We start from the raw sequence: 19,082 nt of genomic DNA on the forward strand, positions 1-19,082 counted from the left end.
GGCTAAACAATCCCAGCTCCCTCAGCCTCTCCTCATAACTCATGTGTTCCAGACCCCTAATCATTTTTGTTGCCCTTCGCTGGACTCTCTCCAGTTTATCCACATCCTTCTTGAAGTGTGGGGCCCAAAACTGGACACAGTACTCCAGATGAGGCCTCACCAATGTCGAATAGAGGGGAACGATCACGTCCCTTGATCTGCTCGCTATGCCCCTACTTATACATCCCAAAATGCCATTGGCCTTCTTGGCAACAAGGGCACACTGCTGACTCATATCCAGCTTCTCGTCCACTGTCACCCCTAGGTCCTTTTCCGCAGAACTGCTGCCTAGCCATTCGGTCCCTAGTCTGTAGCTGTGCATTGGGTTCTTCCGTCCTAAGTGCAGGACCCTGCACTTATCCTTATTGAACCTCATCAGATTTCTTTTGGCCCAATCCTCCAATTTGTCTAGGTCCTTCTGTATCCTATCCCTCCCCTCCAGCGTATCTACCACTCCTCCCAATAAAGACATGTGCAAAGTACTACACTTAAGGAAAGATCAAAATCACAACTACAAGATGGGGAATAAGTGGCTAGGCAGTAGTTTTGCTGAAAAGAATCTGGGGTTTATAGTGGATCACAAATTGAATATGAGTCAATGATGTGATGCAATAATAAAAGGGCTAATATAATTCTGTAGCGTATTAATAGGAGTGTTGCTTGTATGACATGGGAGGTCATTGTCCTGCTGTGCTTGGTACTAGTGAGTTCTTTGAGTGATGATGCTGTGGGTGTTCCACTTCAGGTTTTCATGCATCCCTGTGCTCGTAATTGAAGATTTGTGGTAGCTGTGCCCAGTTGAGTCGCACATGTGTGGTCCCCCTTTCATGTGACCTCGGGGTTATCTGGTGCTGTTCACCCACCCCCTGCTCAGTTCCTTCTCTTCTGCCTTTGGCTTGAGTAAGAGCAGCTAGCAGCACCTCAATGTCCTTTACTGTTAGCAAAGTTTTTGCTAGTTAGCCGTAGTTTCTTAGTTGTTATAGTTCGTGTTCTTCCATGTTAATTTTCTTTCTGAGGGGGGGGGCGGAAATCTTTTCCCCTTAGATTAGAAAGTTAGCTTTCCAGTTGGTGTCAGTTAGAGTAGAAATTTTAGTTTTCCCTCCTGGGGGGGAAATGCTTCTCTGAGGGGGATGCCTGGTTCCCTGGTCTTTAAATGCTGCCTCACCTGCAGACTTTCAATACCCGTCTCAGACGGGCACTCTGTGTTTGCTGCCTCGGCAAGACACACATTCCTCAAAAGTGCTTGCGCTGTCACAGTCTAAAAGTCTGGACCAGGAAAGCAAGAGACCTACAATTCAGACTCCTTCTCAGGGAGAAGTCACTCTGTTCAGCCTCTAAGCCAAAAGCAAGGACACCTTCAGGACACAGGTCACCCATGGCCCTACCTCCATGGATCAGACTCAACACTACCCCGCAAAGAAGGTGGCCAAAAAAAAAAAAAAGTGAGTCACCATGCCATCCTGGGAATCAGCCAAGAAACAGCATTCCTCAAATGGGTAAACCCATTGGCACCGACCGCACCAACCTTTTCTGTGTCCAAAGTTGTGGGATCAACAGAGCAAAAGACCCCAAGTGGGCTAGCTCTGATACAGGCAATAAGGGGAAACTGAAACCCCATGCCATCAGCACTTCCGCAGATGATGGTGCCACCTAGTGCTGGCACCACTCACTTGGTGCACAAACCACATCGACAGTGATGCTGCAACAGTTGGTACCAACCGCTATGACTTCAGTGGTACTAATGCCACCAACACTGCAGCAATTACTGTGTCAATAAGACCTCATTATCATCTCGATGCCGGAGCCTCCTATTCTCAGTACCAACATTACTCCAGCACACTTGGTACTAAGCCACCTCATCACTCTGCCTCGATCTGTTCCTCCATTCTCAAGCGATGAAGAGGATGAAGGGGAAATATACTCCCCACAACATTCTTCCCCCATTCATGTTCTCATCAGACCAGATCCTCTGCACAGGAGATACTCTGCTGAACGTAAGGATCATCACTGGTACGGGCACCCATGGATGCCACCGATGCCCTTTCCGATAGAGTGGCTGTATTGGAGCCCATGGGTGACATGTCCCCCACAACACAAACTTGCCAGTCCACCCAGAGTGAGCACACTTCAGTCACCTTCACCTTTGGTACTGGGTCCACCCGAACCTACAGAACAGGGGGCTGAAGAAGAGGAAGAATTTTCTGACCAGGAGACGACACTAGCAACCCACTTCTCATCTTCCCTTGACAACTCCATCATGCCACCATCTCCCAATGTGAGAGATGATTTCAAACAATTTCAGGACCTTTATAAGAGAGTTGTGAGCTCACTGGACGTTTCACTAGAAGTAGTCCAGGAAGCATAGCATAAACTCCTAGACATTTTACAGACATTGACCTTGTCCAAAATCACTGTTCCCATGAACAATGTGATTATGGAACCAATTAAATCAATCTGGCAGACCCCAGCAACAATCCCACCTACTTGCAAGAGGTCTGATTAAAAAAATATTATGTGCCTGCGAAGGAAATAGTTCCTCTTGCACCCAACGTCAAATTCTTTGGTGGTGGATGCGGTCAGTGAATGGGGCATTCATAACCCCCAAAATATACCATATGACGGGGATTGGAAGAGACTATCTTTTTGGCCGTAAGGTATACTCTTCTGCCACTCTCTACACCTCAGGATTACGAAGCATTACTCACCAAGTATGATCACAATAACTACTCCAAACTCTCAGAATTTATTGAATTTATTCCTGAAGAGAGAAAAGAACAATTCAAGTCCATTATTTCAGAAGGACATCTCATCACCAGGAGTGCATTACAGGCCATCCTGGATTCTGTAGACATGGCAGCCAGGTCCGTAACCACTGCAGAAGTGATGCGAAGGGCTTCTTGGTTATATCTTTCTGGATTTCCCAGAGAGGTGCCATCCGTGCTGGAAGATCTGCCATTCGAAGGACCAAAACTCTTTGCAGCCAAAACAGATGAGTCTCTTCACATGCTCAAGGAATCGAGGGCGACACTGAGATCCCTAGGCTTCTATATACCTGGGACCAAGAAAAGACAGGGTAAATAGTATAACCCATAGAGATTCTGGTTCACTTCTTATACTCAGCCCCACAGACAATATTAACAACAGGGCCGAAAAGAGAGACCTACGGGGAGGCGACAACTCCCACCGCCGTCTGCTACGTCTCAACACCCCGCATCTAGATGGCAAATTCGAGACTTTGGTTTGAGGGTCCAAGATCCCCCCACTTCTTTTAGTGTTGGAACCACTGATCATCTCCCAACCATTCGGAGATCGTTTAACTCCTTTTTAACCAATCTGGCAGTCCATAACAACACTACTGCTAGTGCAAGAACTAGAATTAATTGGAGCCTACCTCAGTTCTCCTCAGGTGATGCCCTCTGTACCACAGCAACAATTCCTAACTTTCACCAATCTGATCTCCACAACACTAAACAGTCTGCAGTTAACTGCCAGGACTTGCCTGCAACTGTTGGGCCACATAGTGGCCATGACTTTCATTCTCAAGCATGCAAGACTACACATATAGTATCTACAATCCTGGCTCCAGACGAAATCCCACACAGGCACAATATAAACGAACACCTCACAAGGCCAAACAAGATAAAATATTCCCAACTCTGGTGGACACAACCAGACACGTATGCATGGGGTGCCTTTTGTACACCACTCCTAGGTTGGGGAGCACATCTGAACTCTCATTCTATCCAGGGCCGTTAAGTCCCTTCTGCACATAAATATTTTAGAACTATGAGCTGTTCACAATGTGCACTCCCTCTTCTTACCCATCACCAAAGACAAGACCATATAAGTCTTCACAGACAACTTGGCATGCACATTTTATGTAAAACAGATAAGGGGCGGGGGGCAGCACTCTCACACTGCCTGTGCATAGAAGTCATGCAGTTTTGGCACTGGTGCATCACACACAATATCCATATCATAGCATCATACCTACGTGGATGCCAAAACACCACAGCAAATGCACTAAGCAGGAATTTTTCTCAGGACCGTGAGTGGGAACTGGACACACGTGTGCTACACAGTGTATTCAAGCATTGGGAGTTACCAACAGTAGAGCTTTTTGCAACTGCACAGAACACTGAATGTCCTCAGTTTTGCTCCAGAGCAGGGCTGGGCCTTCACTCATTAGGTGATGCCTTTCTTATCAAATGGGACGCTCCCCTCCTATACCTTCCCCCCCCACCCCGCTCCTGACGTGGGTGCTTCACAAGATCAGACTGGAAAAGTCCAAAGTTATCCTGATATTCCCCGTGTGGCCTCAACAAACCTGGTTCCCTTACACAGGCAACCTTAATTTTGCCACATCTTCACTTCTTTGTGTTTGACTTTGAAACCTCAACACACTTTTCCAAGGGAGTTTTTGTATGTAATTTCATTTACAGTATGTACATAGTTGCTATTTCAAAAAATGCCTAAAAATAGCAAAAGCACAAGAACGCTTATCCACATATAGCATTCCTTTCTGAGCTCCAGCAAAACATTTTTATCTTCATATTTCCAAGTAGCTTTGGTTTGTCTCATTCCCCAAGAACATTAAAACCCTTGTTTAAGGTTTCAGCTTGACAATCAGTCAGAATTCTCAGGTATCAGTCAAAATCATATCCCCTAGGCCAGTGCAGTCCACCTGTCATTGCGTGGCTTCACAGGTCTCATTACATTTGAAAATAACCTCTACATTTGAGACAAAACAATGGTGTGGCAACTGTAATCCACTCAAGGATCTTAATCACTTAATCATAATCTCTATCTTCATGAAATTTGGAGGTATAAAGTAGCTTTTAACGCTTTATGTAGTTGAGATAGGACATTTCAAATAGGTGACTTTTCAGTTAATTGTTCTCTTATTTTTGCCACCTTAGTTTCATGTTCGACTGCTAGTAAGTGTTTTAAGCCATGTGTGCCAAATCAGTTGAAAAATATTTTAAGTGGAATACTGTTAGCAAAAATGTTGAAACAGAATTTTGTAGTACAGGTTGAAGTGGAATACTAATTCAAGAGAACACCTTTTTAAAAATTGATTATTTCAGTTATTAAAAACGTGCTATTTAAAGAGATCCATTTTCCCGATTGAATCATTTGGCCTCTGGCAGCTGGCTCTATTAGTCATTTGTTTTATTAGTGTCTAGACAGAAAATTACTTGACACATCTGTGCCTTGAGGTATCAGAAAGTATTAGTGTGTTCCTTTTGACTCAGTAGAGTTTGAAAGGAAAAAATCTGAATGTGTAATAATTAATTACAGATGAAAACAGTATCATTTATTTCAATATTTCAAGATGTTATGCATCTCATGAGCGTTAATATATCTGAAAAATTGTTAACATATTAGTAGCAGAAAATCCTGTACATGCACAGGATGCAATTTTTGAATACTTTTGATAATTTATTTGAGAGATTTTTTTCTAGCTCTAATCAGAATGGAGGACTAAGTCCATAGAAAGTTGAAATCTTCTGTAGAAGCTATTTTTGGGTTACCCATGCACTCAAAACACAAAAACACAAAACACAAAAACATTTAAATAGAATTCTGAGCATTTTTATATCAGAGGATTGACTTTAAATAAGAAAAACACCACGTTTATTTTAATAAACAAAAAGCCTGTTTACCTAAAAATATTAAACTAAAGAATGATTGAAGTTAAAGTTACAAAGCAGAATTATTTCTAAATAGAAGATTTTGTGGGTACCCCTTCTACATATGACCCCAGGAGGTATGTAATGTACCAGTAGCACAAGAACATTTTGTTTCAGCTAGAGTAATGGTTGGTAATCAGATTTCATTTGTGTAGTATATTTCTGGAAAAACTCATAACTCTTTTATGTTTCATCATTAGGCAGTGGAGAGTAGTTCCATATTCTGCTTGAAAGTACACAAACAAATTGAATTTCATTTCAAATATGCCGTAGAGCAATGGAAAAAAAAATTTAGTTCTGGCACCCATGTTGTGTTAGGTAAGTACATTCCTTTTTGAGTTTGTCATTTAAAAATTTTTGGGGTCTTTGCTGTAACGTTGTTTTTAAAGAATATGTCTCTAGACAGTGGTATTTCACAGTTGTTGACTCTATATAAGAACTCATGGATAAATGTTTAATTTACTTACGTTACTAAAACGAGAAAGCAGCTTAAGAATGCCGCTAAAAGTTTCATTTGCCAATTCTTGGCTATATGTCACTTTCTGTGTGTGGATCATGCACCACTCTAAATACTCATTGCTAGGTTATGCCAGTTTTTCTACAGGAGGCAACTGGCTCTGAATTTTGGCAGTCTGGTGTGGATTAGTAACTCAGATAAAAGCTGCCTCGTTTTCAGTGAAGCTAACTCAAGCTAGGGATCAGAGTAACAGCCGTGTTAGTCTGTATTCGGAAAAAGAAAAGGAGTACTTGTGGCACCTTAGAGACTAACCAATTTATTTGAGCATAAGCTTAGTTTACGAAAGCTTATGCTCAGATAAATTGGTTAGTCTCTAAGGTGCCACAAGTACTCCTTTTCTTCAAGCTAGGGAAGTTCTTTGGTAGAGTCACAACTTGGGGCCAGGAGGAACTTTTCTTCCCTTTGTCCCTTTTGTTTCACTGCTGGACAACTTTTTATAGTGTACTTATTCTTATTGTCTTAAAGTTGAAGTCTTTTTCCCCTGTGTTTTTAGAGCAGTCGTCTTAGCCATATATGTATTACAAAATTTTCATAGTGGTCTATGCTGAGCCTGGTTGCCAGTGCTCATACAAAAGCTTGTCCTTTGATCTCCTGGCTTGCATCTGGGCTTCAGTGGTTGTCTCCACACTTTATTTTAACAGAGGGAAAAATCAGTCATTTGGACTTCAAGCAATTTGACAGTCAGAATCCTATGCATTATCGAAAGCACACCTTTGAAAATAAAGGATTACAAAGCTATATTTTCATATACTCGAGAAGATAATTTACTGTGTGGCTTCATTAAGACAAATAAAGATTAACTGGTTAAATGTCTTGTCAACTATACCTGTAAAATGGGATGAATATCCTTGCTTTTCTTCTACTCTGAAAATAGTATCTTTTCCAAACACATTCTCTTTCTGCTTAATGGTTCTGGAGTCCTGAAAGACATAAAATGTTTTTATAAGAGATTTGTATTTGGCAGTTGCTGGCTTCCAAGAACAATGTAGTCTCTTCCAGGGTGATGCTTTCATGACTAAAATTTCGATATCAAAAGTCTTGTAAAATCATTTAAGTATCTGATACTTGCTGCAGTGTGACTTGCTTTTCCCAATAAATCTTTGTCAGTAGTGTACTGATGAATGCATGACAGATGAATTGGAACTGACTTCCATCTAGATCAGGGATGGGCAAACTTCTTGGCCCACGGGCCACATCAGGGTTACAAAACTATATGGAGGGCCGGGTAGGGAAGGCTGTCTCTCTCCAAACAGCCTGGCCCGTACCCTTTATCCGCTCCTTCCCGCTTCCTGCCCCCCGACTGCCCCCTCTCGGGACCCCACCCTCTATCCTACTGCCCCTTCTCCCTGTCCCCTGACTGCCCCGCCTATCCAACCGCCCCCCAGGTCCCTGTCTCCTAACTGCCCTGACCCCTATCCACACCCATTCCCCTTAACAGACACCCTGGGACTCGCACACCTATCCAGCCCCCCCCCCATTCCCTGACTGGCCCCCTCCCCTTGAACATCCGCCCCATCCAACTGCCCCCTGCTCCCTGTCCCCTGACTGCCCCCCGGGACCTCCCGTTCTCTTACCATACTGGAGCTAGCCATGCTGCTGTGCTCCTGAGGCTGCGGGGGAGGGGAACAGTGGGAGAGGGGTCGGGGGCTAGCCTCCCGGGCCAGGAGCTGAGCAGCCAGACAGGACGGTCCTGCGGGCCGTAGTTTGCCCACCTCTGATCTAGATTGACTCTTTCTCAAGTGTCTTTTATGGCAGTTGAGGGATCCATAGTAAAGACACTTGGAAACTCCTCATAGTTTGAGAGGATCTTGCCTCATAGCAACCAGGATATCAGAATTCAACAATCCAGGTTCAGATATTAGGTTTATGATTATCAATCTTCAAATTCTTCATTTCTCTCAGATCTCTGGATTGAAAAATACTATGCTTCTGCAGTACAGTCTCCCTGAGTGGAGAACCAGAATTCAGTGCCCACCAAAGAAAATGAGACTCTAACCCTGTAGCCTTTCCCCATTAGGCGATGTCTAACATATTTCTTGATATTCTGACCACTAAAACTCAAAACAGATGGGCGCAGAAAGTAATTTTCAGATAATATCCAATTGAGATGCAAGAGAATCACCCCACTTCTTTTTTAGCTCATCGTCTCTATCCTCCATTGCAAAGAAATGTTTTGCAATTTTCCAGGCCATTCAGAACTTCCAAAATTTTTGAATATCATCTCGTGTGCCTTCAGAAGAATGGTTTTTTATTTACTCTGGATTATTTGTGGAAGCAGAGATGACCAGAGACTTTCATCCAGTCTTACACTAGTCACTTTTCAATTAGTATGCTGTAGCTGAGCTCTGCTAGGTCCACCAAGTCTGAGACCCGGGGGTTAGTAACCACTGGTGCAGTTTATTCACAGGCTTGTTCCTACCACCGCTTCACCGTGTACAGTTGATCTTTCACCATCTGGAGGCGGGAAGGAGGGAAGAGCTACCTCCCTGCTTCCACTCCCTGTCTTTTCCCTTTCTTTCTGCTCCCCCTTTGACTTTCTTCCCCTGCGGCTTTTACATAGCCCCAGGCTAATTAGGTAACAGCTGTCCCTGCTTCCCTAATTAGGGCCAGGTTATCTCAAGCCAGCTCTGAATCAGCAATCCTTTGCCCAGCACCCTGTCGCTTATGCCTAAAAGTGACCCAGATAATTACCTGTTCTCCGTAGATCTGAAGTTGTTACATTCATTTCATTCTCTCCAAATACTCTTATATTTCCTCATTTTCTGATAGGTAACAAATGTTAACCTTGGGCTTCCTTTCAGTCCCAGCATCTGTTTTCCAAGTTCTGTGATCATGCTCTTGTGACTGAGAAAAGGGTAACCAAATTTACCATTGCCATTGATGTTTGCTTTTCGATCAAAACTTTCTTGGTTGAAATGGTCATGTACTTGTAGAAAAGCTCATGTTAGACATGTCAAGATCAACTCAACCTCTAAGTGCAGGTTTTGGTTTGTTTGAGGTTTTCTTTGTTTGTTTTGGACTTTGGCGGGGAGGGAGTGAGCGAAAAGGGGAAACAAGAACTTGCATTCAAAAATAGAAGAAATACAGGTGTATGTCAGAGTGATTCCCATTTTGTCTACAAATTTCTAAAAGCGACAGTTGCTACACCTCTTCATGATGATAGCTTTCTTTTAGGGCACAGACACATAGGAACTTCCTCAAAGACTGCTGCAATTTTTTCTTCTTCAGAGCAGGAATTTCTAGCACCAGAATCGACTTAGCATTGCCAAAGAACATTCATATTTCATCAAGCTTCCTGATTGCCCAGATGTTGAACCTAGATGGGTGTCCATCACAGAAAATATTTTAAAAAAGGAGTTTAAGCATTAACTGTCACATGCAAAGCAGCTGCCAAGAAAGTGTTTTCCAAAAACTCAAACTATTCCACAATTGAACTGGAATGTAACAAAAACAGGATGGGGTGAGGTACATCAAGCCGGTATAAAAAGCTAAGATCAGAAGCAATAAAATTTTATTCTTGAGTTAGCAAAAAAGTGTTCATTCTAATGGAATGGTGAACCCTCATAATGATAGACTGTAGTTGCATCATGTCTCAGGATGAGTGGCAGATACATAAGTCACCATTTCAGATGATAACACCTGTGTGGGACATATCTCAGGTGAATCTTTTTGCCTTTCAATCCAATGAAAAGATTACCAGCTCTTGTTCCAGGCGCTGAGAGAAACATCTCTCACAGATGCCTTCTCCTTTTCATTGTAGTATCTTTTTCATAACTTCCTCTTTACTCACTTTTTGCTTGAATTGTGAGGAAGATCTATGCTAACAAGGATAGAATAATTGTCAATGCTCAGTGCTGACTTTGGAAACCTTTTTTTCCATAACAGTTAAAGATGTCTTTTAGGATCTGATAAATTGGAAAATGAGTCATGAAAATGCCGGTTTTTCTCAACCTCCTTCAGGAGCTCCCTCTTCAATATTTGGGTGTCAAAAGATGGAGCCTAGCTGCACAGTATTTGAGATGTTGTAGAATTTGGTTAATCACCAGAAGCTGATGCCATTCTTTTTAATACCTAGGAAGAAGTCTACCATGTACCAGCTTATGTACCAACTGACTTGGGAAGCTTTCTTTCGTTGGTGTATGGTAGACCTTACAGCATAAATAACCTATATCTCCTGTCTGTTAATTCCCTCTGGCAGCATTTGAAAGACCTCAATGCAAGCCACTTCCACATTCAGTTTTCACTTCACGGATATGAGTTTAGAGTTTAGTTTGTTGTACTTTGTACATATATGTTTCCTGTTTCCTTAAGACAGTTTCTCTTTTGAGGTCCTCTTTGTGAACTCCCCTGGAACAATGGATCCCATGGGTCTGTGCTTTATTTTGGGCTAAACTGTTTTTGTAATTACTGTGCTGTAAATTTGGAGGAAATGTGTTGAAGTTCAAAAACATCAAGCTGAAAAACTGCTGCTTCAGATTGATTGTTTGCAATGTTGTTGTAGCAGTGTTTTGTCCCAGGATATTGGAAGGACAAGCTGGGTGGGTGAGGTAAAAGGTTGGTCCAATAAAAGATATTACTTCCCCCACCTTGTTGTTTCTAATTGAGACACCTTTTCTGGGGATGCAGAAGGGTTAAACCCTGGGCATTGTTCAGCACCTCTGGTATTGGATTATCTATTTCATTTTATTGGAGCTGTTCTGTAAATGTCTTCATGAAGATCTGTTTGTCATCCATTTTACTTTATACGATTTCTGCTCTTAGATCATTTGTTGCAAACAGCATGATACAGTGACCTCTTCCTCCTCCTCCTCGTTACTATTCTTTAATATAAGTTCAGGGTAAGGAATTGGTCTGTTGAATGGAAAAAGAGAAGACACATCTTAACATACTAAAATTACCTGTGATAAAAATTTGTCACCTCTTCCTCTATCCTGGGTTCTTATTTTTTGGTGTGTGTAAAGTTTCTTGACTGAGAGCAAAGGGTTTAAGTAATACCTGTTGTAAGAATGTTTATGGAAGACAGGAAATCCTTTTACCTTCAGATTCTTGAAAACTAGTCATCTCATAGAAGATGAGGGAGAGAACAGCTATAACAAATACAATTACTATTAAGTAATGTGCCTTTTTCTGTAATATTTTATAGTACTTATGCATGATGTGTATATTTCAAATTTTTTTCTTTTACAGTTTTAACTGATGACTGCATGCCGTCCTTGGGAATTACTGATGCAACTTGTGTGGTTCATTTTAGTTTTCCTGCTTCTCCAAGAGTCTTTGGTGTGCGCTTACACAGCATGTCTGATAACTTCCAGAATGTACTAGAACAGGTTTGAGTGGCTTTTAGTGGGCATTTTACTTTTGCTGGCTAGCATTCATTTATTAACAGTAACATTTTGCCACATGACTATTAAAGAACTTCTAAAGCCTAAAAATAAATTTCTTCCACTTTTGCTGAAGGGTTCCTCTGTAGAGCAAGTATATACAAAGGCAAAATCAATCTTATTGCTGACAGAAAGAAATGGATGCCATGCAGTTGGTGTACTGCGTTATTTAGAACACACAGAAGCTAAAATTCCACCGGAACTGTGTGACTTTACAGCGGGGGTGCTTGAGGCTAAAGAAGATATGAAACTTGCAAGGCCTCTTTGTCAGTACCTTAAAAGATCTGGTGTTTGCAAGTAAGAAAATATCAAGTTTATGCTAACAAGTTTACTTAATGTCTTCTGCTTTGAATGACTGTTACTAGTTGTTTGATAATAATTCCCTTTGGAGAATTGTATTCAGGTTAGATTTGCAGTCATGTTTCTTTTGCTTCCATCTGGTGATAAGCATTCTATCATATTTAACAGTAAAAAGTGTTCATGTGCCTCCACGGGACAGCAGATATCTTTGGAAGTTATAACATTACTTCCCTGCCTGCCAACTAGTTTTCCTCTGATAGTGAAGGGGTTGTGTAATAAATCTATTTTCCTTCTGGAAAATAACTGTTAAAATGTTGGTGGTTAGCTCATTGAAGAGCAAAGAACTGGTGGATTCTTTCATTACAGCCCTTTGTGATATTTTTCTTGTAGTAATGATCAGTATTATTGATTTTTTAAAATAGTTAAGTCTGAGAGTACATTTGTGATGACTAATCAACACCAGTAATTCTACAGTCTTTGCTAAAATGACCTCTTCAAGTAAATTGAACTTTTGAAAATTTTTATCTTCTCTCTTGCTTTGGTGGATTGAGGAGAGGTTCAATGTGCATGCACATTAATGGATTAATATGTAGTGCCTATTGCAGTTGGGTCATATCACAAATCAGATAGTAAAAATAAATAACCCTCAGTAGTGAGTTTTCATTTTAGTGCTTGTTTTTTCTGCTGCTGTTGAGTTCCACATCACATTTCTGAAATCTCTACTCGTCGTCTCTCCCCCGCCTCCCCCCGCCCCAAGTTTGTTGTTCCTCATATTTCTTGGTAAGCTTCTGTCTCAGTTATGGTTTTTACAAAATTTTAGAGTTTTTAAGCTTTCCTGAAATGGTGGTCTAAACTATTTCAGTATACTACCTTTTGAGTTCTCCATCTTGTTCTTTAAACTGTTTTTCTTATAATGTGAATATGCAGGGATATGAGAATATGTCCAGATCGTCATCGAGTTCACTTACAAATAGACTTACCCCAAAAGATGTCAGATAACACTATACCAATGGCTGGATGTGTCACAGTAAGTTATTAGAATTTATCTTGTTGAACTCTGACAGTACTCAGGTTTGATGGCTAGTTGGCACTCTTATGATTTGACAATTAACAGCATCAACAGAATAACATGTATATTTAGTCCCTTGTGCGTTCTATCCCCCATAGCTCTCCTTTCTGTCCTAATTTCTTTCTTTAGCTCAGGGAAGTGAACAGGTGGTCTTGACTGCTGCTGTTCACAACAATATTCACAGAAGAAAAAGAAGGGCAAAAAATGCTCTCAATTCCAGTGACTGCTTAAGCCCACAGTAATAACCCTCATGTGTTTGTGGTGGATGGCGTGTCCTGCTCACCTGAAGGGTTTGCAGTAGAGGTAAGCAGTGTGACAGTCTTAGGCCAGGTCTATGCCCAAAAGTTAAATTGATCCAGCTGTATTGCTCGGGTGTGTTAAAAAATCCCCCTCCCCCCCCAATGTATTTAAAACAACCTAACCCCCAGGGTAGACTGTGCAAAGTCAATGGAAGAATTCTTCTGTCAGCATTGCTACTGCATCTCAGGGAGGTGGACGAACTATGCTGGGGGGAGTACCCCTCCCTTCACTGTAGTGAGTGTCTGTATTCAAGTGGTACAGTAGCACAGCTGCTGTGCTGCAGCTGTAGCATTTCAAGTGTAGACAAGCCCTTAGTCTGAAGTGAAGGTGGGTCTTGTGAGCATCCTCAAAGTTCACCTGTGGCTTTTATTATCAATGAAGGGGTCTGCAATGAGAAAAATAAAGATTCGGGCCTCCTGTGTTGAGGCCATTCTATTTTAGGCCTTTTAGAAAATGAGGCCTCATTCCTAATCCATTGGATAAAGGAAACAGGAGTCCTATAAAGGACTGCCGATGCTGTATTACTACTGTGGGCTTTTTTTTTTTTCCATTTCTACCTTTTAGCCATTATTCAAACTATGTGCTTGGTGGAGCTCTTTACACGTCAGCATTCTTTTGAATAAGGAACTTAATTCTTCATTGCCATTGTCGTATTAGTTTGTGCCAGAATCTGGGCTTGCTGCACTAAAATAGCCTCAGCTTTCCAAACCAGAAATTAAGTTCAGTGGGGGAGATTGTGCTTGTTGCTGGATGAAAAGAAGCTATTACTGTAATTGAAACAGTTAATGTGATTATTCATGGATACAAGATGGTCACTCCAAGTAAGCTAAGGAAATTGTACCACATCTTGGAGAAATAGAGAAATTATGGGGTCACTCCCATTAGCTGGCCCCAGCACAGCACCTCTAAAGACCCATTAGACGGGAAGGTGGACCAGACTTCTAAAACCAGACTTCTGAGTTTTATTATCCATCTTGACATACGTGTGGCCTGGACCATATCAGAGTAGATGGCAGATATTCCCCCAATACAGTAGCTAGAAATCCCCAAAAGGACTTCAAACCAGTAATCCTCCAGGGTTCTGACATTTGGAAGGTCTTCTCAAAGTTGGATTTGGTGGCATGCCTCATCCTAAAAATGAGGTTCCCAGCCTTGCTTAGATGAGGCCCTGTGGGAGACTACTGAAAATAAAAATTCTTCTTTAAATGTACATGAGGTTGGAATCTTTTCTGAGTTGCCGTCTATCTGAGCTGCACATATGCCCTGTTCCATTTCATGCTCCTGTGTGAGGGCATAAAGGGCAGAGCAGCTGTGCCACTCTGTCAGGAAAAAGATGGGGAAGAGCCCCTTTACAGTGGTGTGAGGCACTTGGCACCAAATGCCATCAGGATGGATATAAATCCCCAGGATTTAAACCCTGTCCATCATGCAGTGGTCTTATGGCCTTAGATGATAGGTACAGCAGATAGATGCCTATCCTTCCTGAAGTAGGACAATCCCTATAAGTGCTCAATCTGCCATTGCTTTTTGCTCCAGAAAATGGGCATACGTGAGTCTCAGATTATATCTACGTGAGCGGTCCATAAAAGTCGCATCCCAACCGGAAGAGACATCAGGGTCTTCTGCTTTGAATGACTGTTACTAGTTATTTGATAATAATTCCCTTTGGAGAATTGTATTCAGGTTAGATTTGCAATCATGGTTCTTTTGCTTCCGTCTGATGATAGAATACTTATCATATTTAACGGTAAAAAGTTACTCCCAGCACTAGACTTGCAGCTAATGGCACTGATTTTCCTGGAGGTAAACTTCACCTTGCCAACTCCCAGTCACTCCTCCTTCCCTACATCGTCAGGAACTGTAGCATGTGTCTAAGAAGAGGCTCTAGTGGCCAGACCTCCATGCCAGAGATGGAGGAAGCCCCTTGTGGTGGTGCAGATGAACACCAACTACCTTCTCTACCAAAGGGGTCTTCGTATTCTCCTGATGAAGCACTCACTTTGGCCCTGACATCAACCATATATCATTTTAAGACCTTCCAGGACTTGCTGACAAAGATAGACAAAACCTGGAACATCCAGACGATGGTGAACCATGAGAAAATTTGACATCCTCAGTGCTATCAAGAATTTTTCTCCAGTTAATGAGGGGTATAATGGACCTAGTGAAGGGGACTGTGGCACTCTCTAGCCTTATTCCCCTCCAGCCCACAGCCAGTAGAGAAGCACTACCAAGTATCCCCTATAGTCTTGAACAATTTTAGGCACATCTGACCTCAGGATCTTTAGTAGTATCCAGTAAAAGACCAGGTCCTGCAAAAGGATCAGAAAGTCAAGGACTTCCAAAATTGGGCCTTTTCAGTCAAAAGGCTTAGAACTAATTGGGTTATGGCTCTGTACTTTACAGGACGGATTTCCACATTGACATCTATCTGGTCCACAGGAAGTACCTGAGGTTCTTTTTTGAATGGTTAAACACATTTTTTCCACTCAGGGATATTTGTGCATCCCGTGTGCTGGAGCTGAAGAGTTTTCGCAGCATTACCTGTCAGGGCAGTGCATGCATCCTGACATCCTTCTGGCTCCTTCTGAGGTGATATTGGGGCAGTGCCTCCCCGACTCTCTATTTTATTCTCATTACCCATGGCCTGAGTCTGAGCTCCCCCTGAAGTTTTCCTCATGGGTTTTTTGTGCATAGTCTGTCAGTTTAGCGTTCTACATGGTTGGCAAATAGTTAGTACACTTTTGGTTTTTTAGTTTTTATTTTTTACTGTATGTTATTATATAGTTAATTTTGGTGTTATGCATTGGTGGCATGCAGCACTTGCTGAGCTTTAAGTACTGAGCATTGTGTGGGGTGTCCATCCCGAATAGTGAGTTCCATATGTGCTGCCTTTTTTGTCTTGATGAGGGACACATTGAGAGGTTCAATGACTGCCCCTCTTTCAAGAAAAGAAAGCAGATTTCCAGAGACCTGCACCTTAAACATCACCTGGGGAGAAGGCAATGAGTCCTGCCTCAACTTCCGGGCCATAGAGTAAACACTTTGATCCCCGCCTGTCTGCAGACGGTAAGTGTGGCTGTGGTTGTCTCTAATACACTCCCCCTGGAATTGGACTCTTCACCAGAGAGAGAGAGGTTGGTTTTCCTCTCCAGGGCCTCCCTGAAAAAGGGGACACAGGACAAACCAGTATGTCTTGTCCAGTATAATTGCTGGTTAGATCAATGCATGTTGTATGCAGTAATAATGAGCATTCCTATCCATAGAAATGACTACTAATTTGCTGTTTTTTCCTCCATTCCATAACATGAGAGGCATTTTTGAATGGTAAACATTAAGAGAATTCCTTCTCTTCTTCAATAAAAGGACTCAGAACATCACTGAGACTCTTCAGGTACCAAGGGTAGAGCTGAGCTGTCAACCCATGTTTCCCCATTATGGTGGCAGGAGGATCTGTGCCATACTGTTGTTTTCAGTACTGTTTTCAGGATAGCTGTTGGTTCCCCTTAGAATGGATGCTGTTTTGGGGCAGACATTATTGGTGTTGCCAACCCTGTAAGCTTAAAATGCAGCTAAGGTTTGCTTTACCTCTCCATTCCAAACTCTCTTGTGGTACAGGAGCCCATTGCATTGTCTCCTGTGTTACCGGGTCTGTCTGTCTGTCTTAGTTCTGATGAGACTGTTAGTGGTATAGATGTTGCTTCCAGACAAGAAGTATTGTAGGGGTTTACGGCTTCTCAGGCACTTTCTTTGGCATTGGTATACAGTGTGACGGCACTGGTACATTCTTTTGCCTCTGTCTCAGCACCAACAGCCTTGGTACTGGGACTCCAGTTGGGTACTGACTCCAACTTATACCATGGCACTGAGTATGAGAGGTAATTCCTGACACCGGTTAATGATGGTGTGCCATCGGTGTCTTGGGACTGTTTGAGGTACTGATTACTACACCTGCTTTGGTACCGATGGTGGCCTCTTCACAATAGGCTGCAGCTAAATTAGATTGCTGAGTGACCGCAGCAGGCTTTGTGCCCCTGATGCTTGCTCATTATTGAGATGACTCTTTGCAGTCTGGCTCAAAGTCCTCTACTATCTCACTATTTCCTACTAGACTCAGTTGGTCTAGCAAGTCTGCTAGACTGCCTGCAGAAGGAGAGCATCGGGCTTGGGTCTGATAATTCAGCAGAGACAGATAGTCATGGCACAGTGCTTGTTGGTCCCCCATGCTCTACTCTTTGGCCATTTTGGAGCTCTTGGGGTATTTCCTGTTCTTCTAGGTTTCAGTCATAGGCTCAGTCTAGGAGAAGGTCTCCAGAGTGTTCAGTAGAGCAGCTTCTAGCGCTACCTAGATTGGAAATATGAAGAGATGTTGTTCCCCCTGAGAAGCTAATGGTGCAGGAGGAGCCTGGGCCCAAGGAACCAGTTTCACCACAGGAGGATCCATATACTTCTGCTAACCTTTCTTTCTTCTTCCCTGATTACTCAATGATTCTGGACTCTTCTCTAATTCCAGAGGATTTTAAAGTCTCATCAGGAACTTCTGAGAAGAATCACTGTGAATTTTTTCCAGTCCAATGAGTCTCCAGACCCCACCTAGTACCAGCGGAGCCTGTGTCAGTGTCCCCAGGTTTCAAACTTTGCACGGGCTGCAAAAAGCCTAGGCTTGTTAGTGAACCTCATTCCTGTTGTTTCAAGTGCTTGAGTGATGGCCACATTAGAGGCAGGTGCTCTATTTGTCATGGCTTCATCACCAGGATGAAGAAGCTGAGGGAGGAGTGTCTCCGATGTATCTTCATGAAGGCTGCCCTTAGACCAATATTTGAACCCCCTTGGTTTTCCAAAGGAAGCTCTTTGAACACTCCTTGCCAAAGTGTTCCTCCAGTGGCAGTATTGGATTCTCTGAGGGGATGCCCGCAGCATCCACATGTACATCACCAAGGTCTAGCACAAGTATATCTCCCCAGAAGGGAGCACTCTCCTATTAGTACTGAAAGGCCCGTGACGGTAGGTACCAATCAGCCTTCACACTCCCAGATGTAAGACTTGACTCCCAGCTGCAGCTCTAGAGCAGGCTGAGCTATCTCTGTTGCCCCTGCTTCAAGCTGCCTCATCCCTGGATGGGGGCCTGGTATTGGATGTATTCTCCCTGGTGCCAGGTGACTTTAAGATGCATTAGGACCCTTTCAGGAGAGCGGCAGCCTCTCTGGACATTCAAATAGAGCTTGTGGAGGAGAGTACCCAAAATCTCATTAACATTCTTTATCCCTTTGTGGTAGGGAAGGTGGCCCTCCCTGTAAATGATGTCGTTATGCAGTAGGCCGAAACAATCTGACAGCCCCTTCCTGCATTGCACCAGTGACCAAACAATTGGAATGAAAATACCCGGTTCAGTCTCAGGGGGTTGTTTTATTTACATCCCACCCTGGGATCATTAGTTGTGGCCATGCTGAAAGAGAAGAGCCATCAGGGTCAGGCTAAGGCTTACCCTCTCAGAAAAAGATGCCAAAAAATTCAAGCTTTTTGACAGAAAAACTTATCCTGCAGCAAGTTTACGATTTTATGTTGCCAGTCAACACACTTTATTGTCCAGATATGATTTCTCAAATGAGGAGGTCAGATCCCAGTTTGCCAGCAAGCGGCCTGAAGCTTCCAGAGAGCAATTCCAATTACTTGTCAGTGTGGGCTGCCTCATCTCTTTCGTAGTCCTACAGGCTTTTATGGACTTGATGGACTTTTCAGCCAGGTCTATGGTGACAGTAATAATATGCTTTTCCTCCTGGTTA

The 19,082-nt window shown here is 42.7% G+C and overlaps 1 protein-coding gene across 1 annotated transcript in view; it reads left to right on the forward strand.

Moving 5' to 3' along the window:
• TDRD12 (tudor domain containing 12) overlaps window positions 1-19,082 on the forward strand; it is a 133,263-nt gene that overhangs the window by 58,409 nt on the left and 55,772 nt on the right. Inside the window, exons 19-22 of the mRNA XM_073307859.2 lie at window positions 5,933-6,050; window positions 11,437-11,576; window positions 11,707-11,927; window positions 12,858-12,957. Coding sequence (XP_073163960.2) covers window positions 5,933-6,050; window positions 11,437-11,576; window positions 11,707-11,927; window positions 12,858-12,957 — 579 coding nt within the window. The remainder of the gene's footprint in view (window positions 1-5,932; window positions 6,051-11,436; window positions 11,577-11,706; window positions 11,928-12,857; window positions 12,958-19,082) is intronic.

Source organism: Lepidochelys kempii, chromosome 12, assembly GCF_965140285.1.
Source record: "Lepidochelys kempii isolate rLepKem1 chromosome 12, rLepKem1.hap1, whole genome shotgun sequence".
Lineage (NCBI taxonomy): Eukaryota > Metazoa > Chordata > Testudines > Cheloniidae > Lepidochelys > Lepidochelys kempii.